Raw genomic sequence first — 14,410 nt, 5'->3', positions numbered from 1 at the left:
TGTTGATTTTACTAGCACCATTTCTTTCAGTGTATTAAAATAATTTGTTAAAAATAAACGATGGTGAGCATACAAAGAAATCTATTTGTACTATGGCATTATTGTGAATATTTGCACTGCATTACCGGCAGTTGCTTCCACACGCCAGATGGCAGCGCAAGCTGTAAGTTTTAATTGATTGATAGAACAGCTGATTTCTGTTGATATTTGATAAGAGACTTTTATATTGGTTGCGCAAGATGCGCACGGGTCCGGCTCGTTAATATTTATAGCTACAGCGCCATACAAATTTTAACTGAAATTATTCAATTAATTGTGAGTTGGTGCGGACAATGAAACTACTGTATACTATATAGATGAGGCTGTCTATGTTGCCGACGTCTTTACCTTGCCGATTGATTGTCTCGATAAGGTAAACGCATTCGCACGCATGGCAGATCAGTGTTGAAATTTTGGTGCATTTTGAACTAGATTCTGAAGTTTTCTCGAAATTATACCTAAAATAGACCCAAAGTGATCCTGAAAATTTTCTGAATTTTACCTAAAATAATCCCGAAGTAGTTTTGAAATTGTTCCGAATTGGTCCCGTGTACCAGTCTCGAAATGATTTTGAAAATAGTGGATAAGTGATCCTGGAATTACCCCAAAATTGCACCGAAATAATTTTGAAATGAATGCGACCGTCGTGGTGTGATGGTAGCGTACTTTGCCTACCACACCGAAGATCCTGGGTTCACGCCCCGGGCAAAGCAACATAAAAATTTTAGAAACAAGGTTTTTCAATAAGAAGAAAACTTTTCTAAGCTGGTTGCCCATCGGCATTCTTTGGCAAGCACTCCATTCGGAGTCGGCATAAAACAAGTAGGTCCCGTCCCGCCAATTTGTAGGAAAAAATAAAAGGAGCACGACGCAACTTGGGAGAGAAGCTCGGCCCAAAATCTCTTCGGATGTTATCACGCCTTACATTTATTTATTATACCCAGCTATACTTGTACACAGGGTATTATAACTTTGATTTGATAACGGTTGGTTGTACAGGTATAAAGGAATCGAGATAGATATAGACTTCCATACATAAAAATCATCAGTATCGAAAAAAAATTTGATTGAGCCATGCCCGTCCGTCTGTCCGTTAACACGATAACTTCAGTAAATATTGAGATATCTTCACCGAATTTGGTACACGAGCTTATCTCTTAACTCTTAAAACTTAGTTATTTAGTAAATAATACACCTAGAATGTTGAAATTTTACGTGTGGACTGATATTGAGACTCTTGATAAAAATTTGAAAAATTTGTTTAAAATGGGGGTGGCACCGCCCACTTGTGATAAAATCAATTTGACAAATATTATTAATCATAAATCAAAAATCGTTAAACCTATCGCAACAAAATTCGGCAGAGAGGTTGCCTTTACTACAAAGAATGCTTTGAAGAAAGACCACGCGCACTTTTATGTAAAAGATTTTTAAAAGGGTCGTGGACGAATAAAATAAGCTATATCTTTGCAAAAAAGGAACTTTATATCAATGGTATTTCATTTCCCAGGTGGATTTATAACAATAAATGGGAAAAACTTCAAATTTTAAAAAATGGGCATGACATCGCCCCTTTTATGACTAAGCAATTTTTTATGTTTCGAGAGCCATAACTCGAAGAAAAATTAGTTCAGAATAGAACCATATGTATGTATATGTATTATTGCGCAGCCTTGTAACACAAAACAAAACAAACAAGAACAGCATTTCAAGTGTACAGCTGGGTATGTAATGTTCGGTTTCACCTGAACTTAGACTTCCTTACCTGTTTTTAATTTCGAAATGATCCTGCAAATAGTCCTGAACTGTTGCTGAAGTCATTGAGAAATGTTTACGAAACAGCAACAAAATAGTCCAAGAATATACGATGCCTTAATTATCAATAATAAGATTTTAAGTTCCCGGTGAGCTAAAGATTGGAAATTTGAAATGTGGTTCAGAGGTCAATGACACTTTAACAACATTTATGACATATTTAGATATTATGGAAAATCGTAGGAATCGGATGGAATTTTGCGATCAAGTGTTAAGAAATTTCCTATTGTGCCACAAACTTGCAACCTCGAACATAGTTCCGAGGAGCGGGACAATATACGGGTCGAGATAATTGGAAAACTCATTCCAAATTTAGAAGCTCCCGGTCCTTTTAAAAGTAGCTTCCCGATAAGCCAGAAACTTGAAATTTCAAAGTCTAACAGTAGTGCAATACCTGTCACAAAAAGTTCCGCTATGAGTCGCACGAATCGCGGCATTTAGACATATCGTACTGATGTGGAAGAGGAACATTGTAAAGAGACTTTTTACATATCCTTAATTAGCAGCGTATTTTGTTTTTTATCCTGCTCGATTTCCCACCAAAAAGAAAGGTGTATAAAATGGCCCATAGAATGCTAAAGCGGACGCGATATTTCTTAAATAAGATTCTTTATATTTAAGTACGCTATATCATATAAGATTCTGTTGGCGTTAAGTACAAACGTTTTCATGGTCTTCATTGATTTCTAACAAAGCGTGCTATTTGTGTTCACATCATTACGAAGGCAGGGGAATGCCGGTAATAATTATGTTCATTGAGAAATATGGTGAAGTTCAAGTTAAATCAGATTGAATCAAAAACATTGTAGAGGGGTAGGTTTTTAATCGACACTTCTACAAACTCATAAAGACTCATTCATAAGAGTTGTTTATAGTAATAATAAAAACAATTATTTTGAGTAGGGTTGCCGTCGTCCAACTATTCTACGCATATACATACACGGCTAAAATAAAGTGAAAATTTATATTCAATTCGCATAGTTCAAAACATCTATATATGTATAAATAGGGTTTACAGGCCGATAGTCTTAGCCGCTAGTGCCTTCTCAAAGTAATATAATTATTTATAATTGTATTTCTCATAAATAAATAAATAAATAGGGAAGTTGAAAATTGTGCGCCCCTTTTCTAGCCAAACTATATTTCTAAGGTGTATACAATTGTTATCAATAGGCTTTCCTCAAGGAGCAGTGCAGGTCATTATAAAAATATAGCGCTAAACTATCAATCTGAAAATGACACCACTACAAATACTACGCGTGTTTGCAAAGCATTTTGGTAAGAAAACTCACAGGCCGCAAAAGAGCACACAGGTGAAATGCAGATTTCCATGTAATCTGTTAGTATCGTCACGCAGCTGCAAGTGAAGACACCTTAAGAGTTATAGCCTTTTCTTTTCTGGCTATAGTGTTACGCTTTTTGTACGCCGCGCAAGGGTTGTTGTTCTATTCTAAAAAACAGGCAACGCCTTTACGGGGTATTTCGTTCTATTGTGAAAATTGTTGCCAGCTCGCAACGCAAAAGCGTTACACTTTTACCCTGTATAAAATGGCGGTGTGGCAGTGCAACTCTGTGAAACTCTCAATTCGCTCTTGAGTTCCACATATATGAGTGCACAGATAACCTACCATATTGCGCATTCACGAGTTAAAAATTGCTCCGTTCTGCGTAACTACGTCACAGTTGACTGAGCGAATGAAAGAAAGAGAGATAAAAACAAGAGCTAAAGGAAAATGACGTAAGAATTGCCCATAAAAAAGAGATGATCTAATGTTTACATGCGCAATCTTCTTGTGTAATTTGTGATATGAGTGAATATGGTGAGATGAAATGTTCTTTGTATGCACTATAAATGTTGACAATTTTCTGGGGTAGGAGTACCACTATTAAGGCTTTACCATTTACTGAGGCAACAATTTATTTCAGAAAAGAAAACGCTATTAGTCGAACAAGACGCTGAATGCACAATAATTCGTTTTAGAAACGAATAAAAAATTAAAAAAAAATTAAAAACGAATATCATGAATTTTGATTTCATCACACTTTCATTAGCATTATTGGAGTGAGCACTATTTTTTTCTAGCTTAGTGATAGTGCAGTCATTTTATTTTTCCACTACCACTCATGCTGAGTGACTCATCTGAGTCAATCAAAAAAAATTATTGGAAGTTTGCTATGCTCCACTTATGTAAATGAATAAAGAAAAATTTTTGCTTAAAAAGCTGAAGCTGAATATACTGTGGCAAATATTAGCTCACAACACAAAAACATTAAAGTAAGCCACACTTGTGTACATGCACACATCAATCATCATTTACACACATATATACCAGCAGCTCGAAGCGAAGAGATATCTCACACACACACATGTAGTCATCAGCCGAAGTTCTTACCCACACATGCACACGCATATAACTAAATTACCAAGCAGGAGATACAACAGTTGTAGAAGGTGAAACGTCTAGACCTTTGTAGAAATATGCGGACGAGGCAACAGAGAGTATAAAAGCAGCGCAAGCTGAGTAATTACTAATCAGTTTTGATTTAAACACGCTATTGGTTGGGAAGTATAATTGTGAAGTATTACTCCCAAAGTAATCTAAATAAAGACCAGTTTACAATACTGAATATTGGAGTGATTTATTCAACAGTTTAGCGATTCGAACATTAGCAGAAGGTGCATAAATATCAGAAATGCACTAAATTCGTTACAATACGATATACGATACGGGCCCAGCTTTTAAATTTCAGTCGAACATTTTTCAGCTTCACTACCACCATGCTGAAGGCCCGAACACAATAATAACCAATTTGACGATCCCCATACCAAAGAGGATATCTATCCTCTTTGCCCATACAAACACATGCAGTCAACTGCAGCAACGTGCGCTGACAGATAAGTTGACTGCATGTGTTTGTATGGGGATCGTCAAATAGGTTGGTCTTATGTGTGAACTTGAGTGAGGCTGATATTTTTTGCATTAGTAATGAACTGTGAGTAAAGGCCGGTGCATTAATTGCCGAGCCACAATAAAGTTTTTCATATAGATGCGTTCAACGCAATCTTGGGAGTTGGCTACTTTTACATGTCAGATGGCGCTGGTGTCGCTCGATCTGCCGGTCTCCATAAAAATACGTGCAATCTACTTATCATACATAAGATTGCGTTAAACACATCTACTTATGTATATGAAAAACTACTTATGTGACGGGGCTTTAAAGCACTATCTGTGAAATATACTGTGACGAATATTAGCATCACTAAGCTGTTAGTAAATAATCATGCAACAACAAAAACATGAAGCATACACTTTTGTGTACATATTAAAGCTAGCAATACTTATGTAGAAGGCGACGAAGAGATATCTCACACACACGCATGTAGTCATCAGCCGAAGTAGTTACTCACACATACACACGCATATGGCTATAAACTACAAATATACATGTACTTATATAGCTGCTAACCAAGCATGAGCTACAACTGTTACCGAAATTACTAGAGCTTAGGAGAAATGGATGAACGAGGAAACAGAGAGTATAAAAGCAGCACAAGCTGAGTAATAACTAATCAGTTTTGATTTAAACAAGCTATTGTTTGCGAATTTTAATCGTGAAGTACTACTCGCAAAGTAATCTAAATAAAGGCCAGGCTAAAGAAGGTACATAAATATCAGAAATTCACTAAATTCGTTACAATATTTTTATTATTATTATTATTATTAGTTAACACATTTGTACAAGTGAGACTATTGTCTCTTAAAGTAAATCAATATTTGGATATGTGTACAATATAATAATGTGAGTATAAGAATATTTATATTAATATAAAAAAATAACAGAATAGACAATGTAGATTAAAGAAAACAGCTAGAATAGTGTTTTTCGTATATCAAAAAATTCCGACAAAGTCAATTTAAAGCGCGATAATATAATAACGAAAAATGCTGGATTCGTTAGCAAACTTTTTAGCATTCATTCTACAGGAAAAAAGTGTTAGGACGACGTCAATCGGTGAACGATGTAAACAGAAAATGCTTCAAATATTTGCACAACGCAATCTAAATGGTAAAATTAAGCATAGGAAATATGATTTATGAACAATTTTAAGAGCGTATTAAAAGTTTTTAAATGGCTAGAAACAACCGCTTGTTTGCCAAATTTAGTATAATCAAATTAAAAACAAAAGCTTTTTGTAAACAAAAGCCGAATCATTTCGTTAAGCGCTTATTTGAAGAAATGGAAGTCTCGTATTTCAAAGTTTTTTGGCCTTAGCGCAAAATATTTACTTAATTAAAAAAATAGAATTAGAGTGAACTATGTATGTACTTAATATAAAAATTTTAAATGTAGTAATTTGCGTTTTGCTAAAATAGCGAATGGTTTAGTATTAAAAAACTTAATATAAATAAAAACGGATATTAGAATGGCTAATATATATGTATATTCATTAGGGTGGGTCGATTTGTATGGACGAAAGTTAACCGATATCGCGCCATCGATTTTTCGATAGGATTTGGGCTCATAAAAAAAAGGTCCCCTACGCGTACCCAACCAAATTATTTTAGAGCCTGCGAAATTTAATTTTTTTGACTTTTTTTCGACTTTGATTTTTAAGGTTTTTTTCATGACCTACTAAAAAATTTTCATATTTATACCCGACCCAAAAATGTCCGCTAAAAACGTTGGCGATAATAGTTTTTTGAAAACAAAAAAATTGTTTACAATCAAATGACAATTTTTTTAGTAGGTCATGAAAAAAAAACCTTAAAAATCAAAGTCGGTAAAAAGTAAGAAAAAAAATGAAATTTCGTAGGCTCGTAAATTATTTTTTTGGGTATGCGTAGTGGAACTGAGCCCAATCCCAGCGAAAAATCGATGGCGTCATATCGGTTAATAAATCGATCCAGTCTAATATTCATACCATTTTGGAATTGTTTTAAGGATTTATTCGGTACTACCAAACAACTATTTTGCGACTATCTTAAAGATGATCTTCGTACTATTTCGGGGTATATTCACGATTGCTTTTGGGATAATTTGGTGATTGCTTTTGAGATAATTTCAGTACAGTTTTGACTTTTCGGAATAGTTTCGGAATTGTTTAGGGAATCAGTTCGAGACAATTGCGGAAATGTTTAAAATACCATCTGAGGATAACTTCGTTAGGGCTTTCGTGATTATAAAAAAACATTTCGGGTTCATCTGCAGGATCTTCCGAGGCTATTTCGTAACTATTCGGTACTATTTTCAAGTTAATTTCGGGACTATTTTAGGGGTTATTTTGGCATCATTTCGGCGTAATGTTGGAAAAATCTCTAGTTTGTTTTTGTTATCGTTTTGCGACTGCTTGAGAATTATCGCGCGAATATTGTTTTCAGAACAACTTCCAGACTGTATTTAGGATGCCATCAGAACTATTATTTCTGAATTATTGTTGCTACCTCGAACAGTTTTTTTTAAATCATTATAATTCCGAGTCTTTACTTGGTAAAACGGTCAAACACATAGACCGATATTGAAGCAATTTTGGATTCTTAGTTCAATGAAATGCTATGTTAAGCTCTCTTATGTCCGGTTTTTCAATGCGTGTTCAAACTCCAGTTAAAGTTTAGCTCGAGGCGCTTTGAAAGTTGAGCTTTAGGCGCTTTGGCCACAACAAACGTTGCCGGTGTTGTGCCATTTATTAAACCCATATTAGCGACCATATTGCCCAATTTGGGTGGCATCAAACAAGATCACATCAAGCAAGCACATGCATACGGTAAGTTAAATACAGTAAGGTTTTAACGTCCACCAGTTCAATGTACGTACCAATATGGCTTGTGCTTAAGCCGTCCAAGGGTTGTCATTGTAACATAATGTTTAGTTACTCCGGTACGACTAGCTCACTGAGACAACATGAATATCCGTTATACCACATAAAATAAGGGTGGTCGAGGTCCAAGTTGGTCCGCCTATTTTTGTCAAGCATGAAGTGACTCGGTGACTCCACCTCGTCATCCTTCGTGCCGCTGCAGCAGAAGGGATCTAGGTATGTTTGGTGAGACATACAACATGGAGTCCCATTGGACAATGCACCGTCAGACAACCGATTGCCAATGTCAAATTAGCCTTAACAATTAATTTAGCCTTAATAATTAATTAATTCAATATTAAATTAGTTTCAGTCTATAGCGAGCGCTGTTTCCCAGACCACCATGTAACCCAGCTGAGCCACGATTATTATGGTCAATCAATTTGTTAGATCGGACTTTAAATAATTTTCTTTTCCCGCAAAAGTGATCACCCTAATATTTACATACAAATAAATCATTTGCCTCGTCTTGGTATGGGGCTTCAACCTGTTGCATGCTGCAAACCGTTAGCTAGCCATAATAGAGACATGGTTAAATGTAGGTCAATTCAATTACTTGTATAGCTTGCTCGCATATGCAAAATATTTTCATATGTACCACTTGGTTTAATAAAAAGTGTTTGTGATGGCTACATTCATCGCCAGTCGTTAGCAGCGCAGTTATCACGTGCTAGAACCATCTTAACAAAGAGAAATGAAGGGAAAAATCAACCAACTATCATGTAATTCATTTAGATTTACATCCTGATTGAATAATGCACACACAACCTTGTATACATTAGCAATGTACATTTACGCCCTTTTAGCGCTGGTGGTAACCAAGTGATTTTCATTGCTTGATAAAATGATTTCACTTTGATTTTCAACCTTTCCCAACTCTCCTGGATTTATGTACAATGTTTATCAATTTATTAAATATGCGTATTTTTCGTTTTTTACAGGCATTCTGCACAGCCTTATGGAAGGTCTTATCGATAAGGATGAAACTGTGCGTACAGCTATTAAAAGTTCGCTTACAAAAATATTAGAAACGCATCCGGCACGTACCACAGATGTGCTTGTAGAATATCGAGAAAAGAATCCAAAGCTGCCAGAGCAAACAGTCATCACATTACTAAAGTGAGTGTTTTTTCAGATAGTTAGCTGCAACCAAAAAAGCTGAACTAAAACGACGCAAAAAAGATTATTATTATTTATTATTACGGCGTTTTAAGCCTAAAACTTATATTATTACAATTTATAAGTAAATTTTAATAATAGGATTCTAAAATTTGGGCTGTCGGAATGTATGCGATTCCGATCAGCACGGGAACTGGCGGTCCCAACGGGCGAGTCCTGGAGTCATCTTATTGGGAGGTGGGAAAGAACGTGTTCTCAATCCTGCCCTACTCCAAGACTTATGATTACATAGTTTAATTATTTAATGAATGGAATGCAATAGATTCCGATCAACACATATGACTCGGATCTCAGAGTTATAATGCACTTTTATTGGGAGGTTGGAAAGAGTGTATTTCCAATTATGTCCTGTTCCAAAACTTAAGGTTACACAGTTTTGTTATTTATGCTGTCGGAATGCATTTGATTCCGAGCAACACAAAAGCTAGCAGCTCAGCAGAATGAGCCACTCTTATCGGACGGTTGGAAAGGACGTGTTTCCAATCCTCCCTGTACCAGCTTTTATCGATCGATTGTATCTTTTTATGAAAGCGATTTCGAGAGTGTCCTTTATCGCTTATTACTATTTAAAAAAAACAATTTTTTTTATTGTCATAAACTCAAAACTTTTTTTATTTTCATTGTCAGAGCCATCGAACGTGTTGTTAACTCGGACACACTCATACCATCAGAGTCGAATCAAAAACTTATTACTTTTGCAATTGAAGAATTAACCCGTTCAGCAGATCATCAGCCGCACATACAGGAACATGCATTAACTATTTTAGTAGCCATCGGCCGTAAAAGTGATTCTCATTGTAAAATGGTTATGGAAGCTTTGATAGCGCATACCAAAGAGGGAGCTCTTGCACATTTTATGGTTATGCAATGTTTAGGCGCTTTGGCCACAGCAAACGTTGCTGGTGTTGTGCCATTTATTAAACCCATATTAGCGACCATATTGCCCAACTTGGGTGGCATCAAACAAGATCACATCAAGCAAGCACATGCATACGGTAAGTTAAATACAGTAAGGTTTTAACGTCCACCAGTTCAATGTACGTACCAATATGGCTTGTGCTTAAGCCGTCCAAGGGTTGTCATTGTAACATAATGTTTAGTTACTCCGGTAGGACTAGCTCACTAAGACAACATGAATATCCGTTATACCACACAAAATAAGGGTGGTCGAGGTCCAAGTTGGTCCGCCTATTTTTGTCAAGCATGAAGTGACTCGGTGACTCCACTTCGTCATCATTCGTGCCGTTGCAGCAGAAGGGATCTAGGTATGTTTGTTGAGACATACAACATGGAGTCCCATTGGACAATGCACCGTCAGACAACCGATTGCCAATGTCAAATTAGCCTTAACAATTAATTTAGCCTTAATAATTAATTAATTCAATATTAAATTAGTTTCAGTCTATAGCGAGCGCTGTTTCCCAGACCACCATGTAACCCAGCTGAGCTCGAGGCTTTTATTGTCGCTTTTCTATCAGAGTAAATGTTGAATTCAATAACCGTAGTAACACTATGTAGTATCCCATCCACCACATCCTTAATGTTGTTGCTATGTTAGTGTCATCAAAGGCCTTTAACGGAAGTCCAATGAACCCAGCAGTTTCAACAAGGTTGGACCCCATGGAGGCTGCTGTAGAGGCGTAGGGTACACGTTACAATTGAAAACATGGTGTCATGTGGGGACATATCGCATCAGGGCCTACATTACGTAGATTCTGGACAAGTAAGAGTTTAACTTGTTAAAGTATCCAAAACGAAGTTGGGCTAGAGTGACTCGTGTCTTCCTTCGCAGTCTACTTTCTTCTTCTGAAAGAATTGGATAGTGTATATTGATAACGGGGTTCACCGGGTGCGGAAGACGTTTATCGATTCTGTGTGGATTAGGCTTAGGTTATCTGGATTAAACGGCTGAGTGGGTAGGTGCCGGATCTCATCATAGTGCTTACGGAGATATATCCTTATCTCTCTTGAAGGCGAGACTAGATCAAGCGAGTGTTTGCTGGGATGTCCGAGTTTGAGACAGTTCAGCAAAAACTGTCTGTTTAGCATTTTATTACGCTATTTTACTATGAGCTTTTTTACCTCTCTATGTAGATGATGTTCAGGTGTAATAGATGATGTTCAGGGGTAGCCTCCAGCGGATTAGGCGGTTAGAATATACCCGCGGTAGGTATGCCTGTCGTAAGAGGCGACTAAAATACCAAATTGCCAGCGCAATATATAGCTCCTCCAAACCCACCTATCCGTGGCGAATCCTGTTACATTAACAACCGAGGCTCTGGCGACCCCGAACTCCTCTTGGATCTAGGGGTGGGAGGGCGGTATGGCCTAGAAGGTCGCATGTGGTCATAACAATTCGTTCTCGAGATGGTCGGGCTTGATACCGGAACGTACCGGATCTGCATCCAGCAAAGGACCGTCAACATCGATAACACTCCCCAAGACATTTGGGGAGTGTCCTTCTTGCTACAACAACAACAATAACAGGGGTGGCCTAGAAGATTTCATGTGGTTATACCAAATTTTTCCCGAGATGGTCGGGCTATTACCTTAATGGTGCTTGTTACCGGAACGTACCGGATCTGCATCCGGCAAAGAACCATCAACATCGATAACACTCCCCAGGGCAACAACAACAAAAATTTTGTGGCGTGCCCATGCACACATTTCTCACAATTGTGGTCTCACCCCATTCCGTTGTGGCATAGAAGTTTTTAAGTGATTCAACCAGAGCTTCTAAGTTCCAAACCAACCAGCGCTCTTCCGAATGACCCATGCAGGATATTGTTAAACCTCCCTTCGGTGCACAAAGATAACCAAATTCTTACAAATATTTCTTTGTTTTTTCTAAAATAAAAACCAATCTTATTATAGTATATATTTTCTGTACATCCCAGGGAGTTTGCTTCTGTTTGTGTCTAACGTGTAACCGTTATCAATAGCTCGCAACTCCTGTCTGGATGGGCTACCTACAAGAAAAAACTTCTAAATTATTTGGAAACGATTATCCGTCATCCTTTGTTCAATTTTAATTTGGATACAAACCGGTTTCGGGTAGTGCCATCTTCAGTGTAATTTTTGATTAAGTCCCGTTTCAATAACAAAATAAGTAAACATTTTTTAATGCATACTTAACTTAATTTTTTTTTCAATTCTAGCTATTGGCCACTTTAGCGAAGCTTTACTAGAGTTATCAACAGCCAGACGTACCGCCATCAATGCTGCCACCGACAATGTAACAACTAACTCCGACAATACGTCCTCAGCAATTAATGATGCCAATTACACTAACGATTGCGCTACTGAAATATCGGTTGCATACGATGTGCTCTTCAGCCAATGGTTAAGTTCACGTGAACCCAAAGTATGCGTAGAAATATTACAAGCACTCTCTTCAATGTATCCCTTATTACCTGTGGATAAGATACAAGATCAATCATCACGTCTAATACCACAAATATTAGCGCTTTACCGCCGTTCTATCGAACGTAATTCAGTGACACAATTCCTTGCATCAGTTTTAAAAACAAATATCGCTTTACAGCCAACTATATTAGATCCTGTGGCTGATCAGCTAATATCGAGTCTCTTTGATTTGGTTTGCGTTTATCCAGACTATGAAAAGCCACAGACTGTAAAAGGTCATTATGAAGTGCTGCGTTGCTTTCATTTACTCGCCGGTATTTATGCAGTTAAAATTGTCGATACTTTGTTAATACATTTGCGTAATAATAGCGAAAGGGAACGTATCAAATCATTGTTAATACTAACCCATTTAATGAATACGTCAACAACGCATATTGAATATAAAATTGATGGTTTCTTGGAGTGTTTAAAACCGATGGTAATGTCCGAGAAGGGTATCAAAATGAAAATGACTTTGCTGAAGACGATTGTGGCGCTATCGCAAAAAGGTTTCATTAAAGAGAAGGAATTTGTTTGGTTTGTGGTGCGTTACAGCTGTAAATACACAAAAGTTAATCAAGAACATGGCTCTCTTGAGGAACATGCAAACTTTGTGCTTTCTTGTGAGAATTCACTGTACATGCTCTCCTCTACTGCAGGCACAATGGATGAGCTACTGAAGCGTGAATTACTCAACTATTTGGTATTACTCGACTATACAGATGTTTGTTCGAATTTGGCTAAATGTTTAGCTAGTCTATTTGCTAAATCACCTAATATTGAATATGAAATCGCAGCAGCAGATAATGATGTAGCTGATGAAGCTCGAAAAGAAGTGGCAGGCGAAGAGCAGGTCAATAATAAGGAGAGCGCTCATTCAAATGTAAAATGTGGCAAAATAATTGTACCATGTCCGGAGACAATCTTTGCGCGTTGCCTTGCTTTGATGGGCAATTACCATTGCATTAAACGTTCATCAAATATCTTATCATTCTTAAAATATTATTATCCACATTTGAATCCTGCGCTGAATGAGCTATGGGATAAACTTATACCCGATCTCTTGCTGCACATCAATAAAGAGTCGGTTTTCACACGCAAACTAATCGAATTCATAACCGAAAGCGTGAACTTTTTGCATGCACGCGATGAAAATTTCGCTGAACGTCTCGTTAATAAAATGTCTGAACAATTGAATCTGTATCCCATAAATACACCACACACAGAATTTATCATAACACCAACATCCATTGAGAGAGGTATGCTACTCAAATCGCTCGCTTTAGCACTATGCTTTGTCAACGATGCGGAAACAATAAATAATAAAATCGATTTAATTATAAATTCGGCACGTCAAGAAAAGCTTGATAAACACATAACACATGCCGAGTATGAGCAAAAGATTTGTTCATGCGCTTTAGCATTGGGTTATATATCGCGGCAGCATTTGGTGCACTTGATTAAAAAATTGGCGGAGCTCGCCCATATTGGTGGTCGTAAGCATTCGACTGGCTTTTTCAGTAATTTACATTTTATTAAAGATACTCATAAAGAGCAAGAAATGTATAAAACAAATTTATTGGTTATTAAAGCGTTTGGTCATATATTGGACGAAGCGCAGCCACTGCAATCGTTGCAAAATTTAGATGATACAATATTGAATTTTTTAATTCAACAGCTGACAGGTACGAAAGATCAAACCATAATGTCGGCTATTCTTAGGACTCTGTTGAGTATTTGTAATCAAATAATTGCTACTCAAGAGCAATTACCGGCGCCGTTAAAATATCGTAAGCAAATAATGGAGGCTGTTTTCAGCATACCAATGGAGGCACCGTTTAATGATTTGCCTTTGCTGCCAATTATTTTGAAATTGGGCACTGATTTTATACGAATTGGTAAGTTTAATTGATTTTATACCTTTTTATATACTAAATAATTAATAACTGTATGAATATATACATACATATAATAGCCCCTGCTAGCAGCTCTGCCCAAACGAAGAAAATAAAGCCTCGCTCCTTGTGTGTGACCCGTTTACCCAAAGTTATCGATGAGTTATAAAAAATAATAAACAAATTGTTCCCCAGGAGGAAAAACGATTCCCAAATAATC

At 36.9% G+C, this 14,410-nt stretch overlaps 1 protein-coding gene across 1 annotated transcript in view; it reads left to right on the top strand.

Annotated features, from left to right (window-relative positions):
• Positions 1 to 14,410, top strand: part of c11.1 (maestro heat like repeat family protein c11.1) — a 99,804-nt gene that overhangs the window by 25,413 nt on the left and 59,981 nt on the right. Inside the window, exons 2-4 of the mRNA XM_067785596.1 lie at positions 8,653 to 8,830; positions 9,518 to 9,885; positions 12,049 to 14,193. Coding sequence (XP_067641697.1) covers positions 8,653 to 8,830; positions 9,518 to 9,885; positions 12,049 to 14,193 — 2,691 coding nt within the window. The remainder of the gene's footprint in view (positions 1 to 8,652; positions 8,831 to 9,517; positions 9,886 to 12,048; positions 14,194 to 14,410) is intronic.

The sequence above is a fragment of the Eurosta solidaginis genome, chromosome 4 (genome assembly GCF_040869045.1).
Source record: "Eurosta solidaginis isolate ZX-2024a chromosome 4, ASM4086904v1, whole genome shotgun sequence".
Taxonomy (NCBI): domain Eukaryota; kingdom Metazoa; phylum Arthropoda; class Insecta; order Diptera; family Tephritidae; genus Eurosta; species Eurosta solidaginis.
Note: the sequence above shows the minus strand (reverse complement) of the source record. Positions and strands in the feature narration are given on the sequence as shown.